This window comes from Histomonas meleagridis (genome assembly GCF_020186115.1).
Source record: "Histomonas meleagridis strain 2922-C6/04-10x chromosome Unknown contig_1, whole genome shotgun sequence".
Lineage (NCBI taxonomy): Eukaryota > Parabasalia > Tritrichomonadida > Dientamoebidae > Histomonas > Histomonas meleagridis.
In genome coordinates, this window is record NW_027150746.1 from 802,894 (window position 1) to 806,602 (window position 3,709).

Genomic DNA, 3,709 nt, shown 5'->3' on the forward strand with positions numbered 1-3,709 from the left:
TGACTATTAGTTCTATATGTTTATTGAATTTGAACTTCTGTATTTAATCCTAAAGCCAAAAAAGCATTTCGAAGTTTTGGAGATTGCTCATTAAAAAATAAGATAACAAAATTTGGTTAAGATAATTTTATTGAATAGAATGTGTATACTTATTTATTTAAATTTAGTTCAGTGGAAAATGAAAAAAATTGATTTTCTGATTTGAAACGACCGTTTATTTGGTTGACAGCGTCTTTTTTTACTCTTAAATCAATATGGTGGATCTTGACAACCACCCAGCTAAGTTGATTCAATTCACACTCGTAGGAGAATCAAATAGTGGTAAGACAAGTCTTTTATTAACTTACGCAGCCCATGGTGCATTTCCGATAGATTATACTCCCAGTGTTGCTGATGGTATTTGTACTCATTGCTGCTTTCAAGGCCATGATTTTAATTTACAATTAATTGATACATGCGGTGCTGGTGATTACTTAGATATGAATAGAATTGCATTCGTGTTCGGGTACCCGGATATTATTTTAATTTGTTTTTCACTTGTGTCACCAAAGTCATTCCAAAGAATTCGTACCACATATATTCCTTACCTCGAAAATTATTACCCTGGCATACCATATGTTTTAGTTGGACTGAAAAGTGATCTTAGAGAAAAAGAATCAAATGAAACAATTAAAATTTCGACATCTCAAGGAGAAGAAATGAAAAGCATAATTGGAGCACTTGCCTACATTGAATGCTCTTCATTAAGCAAAGATAACGTAAAAGAAGTGTTCGAAGCAGGTTTTCAAATTGTTTTTTCAGGAGGCTACAAACTCCCGCGCAAACAGCAAAACGACTGCTGAAGTGTTTGCTAAACAAGACAGAACTCTTATCAAAAAGTTATCCCATATCGTGTATGTAAACTAATGAATTTTTTCGACCTACAGTCGTGGAGGTTAATTGTTTAGGTATTTCAGGGAGTGACGAACAGATTTGGCTCAAATTTTTTGGAAACCGCTAAGGCCACTTTTTCGACGATACGGGAACGATGGAAAATAAATAGAAAAACTCAAAAATCTGATCAAAAATAAAAATAATTATATTTAAATATAATTAATCAATATTGCAATATCCATAGAATTAATCTACTTTAATGATAAAACATCTATATAGTTGACAAATAAGATGGAATATACAAAAATTTAGGATGTTTATCTTTTTGATGTAGTTATAACATAAAACTTTGAAGAAAAATATCAGTAATTTAAATAATTGTCATTTATTCTAAATTATAACAATGTTATCTATCGTAGATATAAAAATCCTTCTTGTTTAGGAGTAATTTAACTATTTTTGTGACTCTAACAAAGTGCATATATGAATGTTATTGTAAATAATTTCAAAAAATTCCAAATAACATTAAGTTATATAACTTTAACAATTTCTGTATTACCCTTTTCAGATGATAAAATAAGTGCTGTATTAAATGATTTAAATAATTTCCAAATATTATTTTGAAATATTATAATGATTAAAATAAATTTTAAATAAAACAAATAAATATTTTTAGTATTAATATCAATTCCTTCTTGAACAAGAAGTAATTTAAATATTTATGTCTGATCATTTAAAGATGCCAAAATAAGTGCTGTTTTAAATAATTTAAATAATTTACAAATATTATTTTGAGATGTCAAATTAATAAAATAAATTTTGAACAAAACAAATAAATATTTTTAGCATTAGTATCAATTCCTTCTTGTTCAAGAACTAATTTAACTATTTCTGTATGACCATTTCTAGATGCATAAATAAGTGCTGTATCAAATAATTTAAATAATTTCCAAATATTATTTTGAAATATTAAATTATTAAAATAAATTTCAAATAAAACAAATAAATATCTTTAGCATTAATATCAATTCTGTTTTGTTCAAGAAGTAATTTAACTATTTCTGTATTACCATTTCTAGATGCATAAATAAGTGCTGTATCAAATAATTTAAATAATTTCCAAATATTATTTTGAAATATAAAATTATTAAAATAAATTTTAAATAAAACAAATAAATATCTTTAGCATTAATATCGATTTCTTCTTGTTCAAGAAGTAATTTAACTATTTCTGTATAACCTTTTTCAGATGCAAACATTAGTGCTGTAAAAAATAATTTAAATAATTTCCAAATATTATTTTGAAATAAGAAATTATTAAAATAAATATTAAATAAAACAAATAAATATCTTTAGCATTAGTATCAATTCCGTTTTGTTCAAGAATTAATTTAACTATTTCTGTATGACCATTTTCAGATGCATACATAAGTGCTGTTTTAAATAATTTAAATAATTTCCAAATATTATTTTGAAATATCAAATTATTAAAATAAATTTTAAATAAAACAAAAATATATCTTTAGCATTAATATCAATTCCTTCTTGTTCAAGAAGTAATTTAACTATTTCTGTATGACCATTTTCAGATGCTCTCATAAGTGCTGTATTAAATAATTTAAATAATTTCCAAATATTATTTTGAAATATCAAATTATTAAAATAAATTCTAAATAAAACAAATAAATTTCAAATAAAACAAATAAATTTTTTTAGCATTAATATCAATTCCATTTTGTTCAAGAAGTAATTTAACTATTTCTGTATTACCATTTGAAGATGCAATCATAAGTGCTGTATATAATAATTTAAATAATTTCCAAATATTATTTTGAAATATTAAATTATTAAAATAAATTTCAAATAAAACAAATAAATATCTTTAGCATTAATATCAATTCCTTCTTGTTCAAGAAGTAATTTAACTATTTCTGTATTACCATTTGAAGATGCAATCATAAGTGCTGTATATAATAATTTAAATAATTTCCAAATATTATTTTGAAATATTAAATTATTAAAATAAATTTCAAATAAAACAAATAAATATCTTTAGCATTAATATCAATTCCTTTCTGGTTTAAAACATATTTAACAAGTTCAATATTTCCTGAATTTGAAGAATATATCAAAATATTTTTAGGAATTTGGTTATTTAAAAGGAAATATTCGACCAAAAAAATATTTCCAACCTTTGCTGCTTCATTAATGATAATATCATTAATTTCCATTCCTTCTTTAAGTAAAAATGAAAAAATTTCATAATTATGATATAAAATACATTTCTTTCCTAAAATTGATAAGTCTTTAATTTTCTCAAGTTTGGTCTCATAAATATATTTAAAGACATTATTTAAATGAAATTTTATTGCTGTCTTAAATGCATTTTTAAATGATGAATGATTTTGTTCACATAAATGAATGATTTCAATATTTTCACCTGCAACTGCATATTTACCTGAATATTTTACATTTGCATCATTCATTAAAAAAAAATTTAAAACATTTTATTGATCCAAAAAATGATGCATAATCAATAAGTGAAACGCCTTCATATAATTTATTGATAAATGAGCATCTTTCATAAGGTGATGGTTCAATTTTATTAAAATTAAAATCATTTTGTGAAGATATTTCTTGAAGTTTTTCGATTTCATCGTTTCGAATTATTTTAGCAATTTTGTTTTGATTTACTCCTTCTCTAGTATATCTCTTATGAAGTTCCCAATTATTCTTTGAAAGTTCTTTATAATTTTGATAGATTTCATCCATAAAATAAACATAGTTATAAAACAAATTTTGAATTTTTTCATATGAAGATATGTAATGTGCAAAA

The 3,709-nt window shown here is 23.1% G+C and overlaps 1 protein-coding gene across 1 annotated transcript; it reads left to right on the plus strand.

Moving 5' to 3' along the window:
• Window positions 1-254: 254 nt before the first annotated feature.
• GO595_000221 (rac-like GTP-binding protein 5) lies at window positions 255-842 on the plus strand (the record flags this gene model as incomplete). The annotated part of the gene is made up of 1 exon (XM_067915091.1): window positions 255-842. One exon carries the CDS (start codon window positions 255-257, stop codon window positions 840-842), a length of 588 nt encoding a protein of 195 aa, XP_067779676.1.
• Window positions 843-3,709: the final 2,867 nt, after the last annotated feature.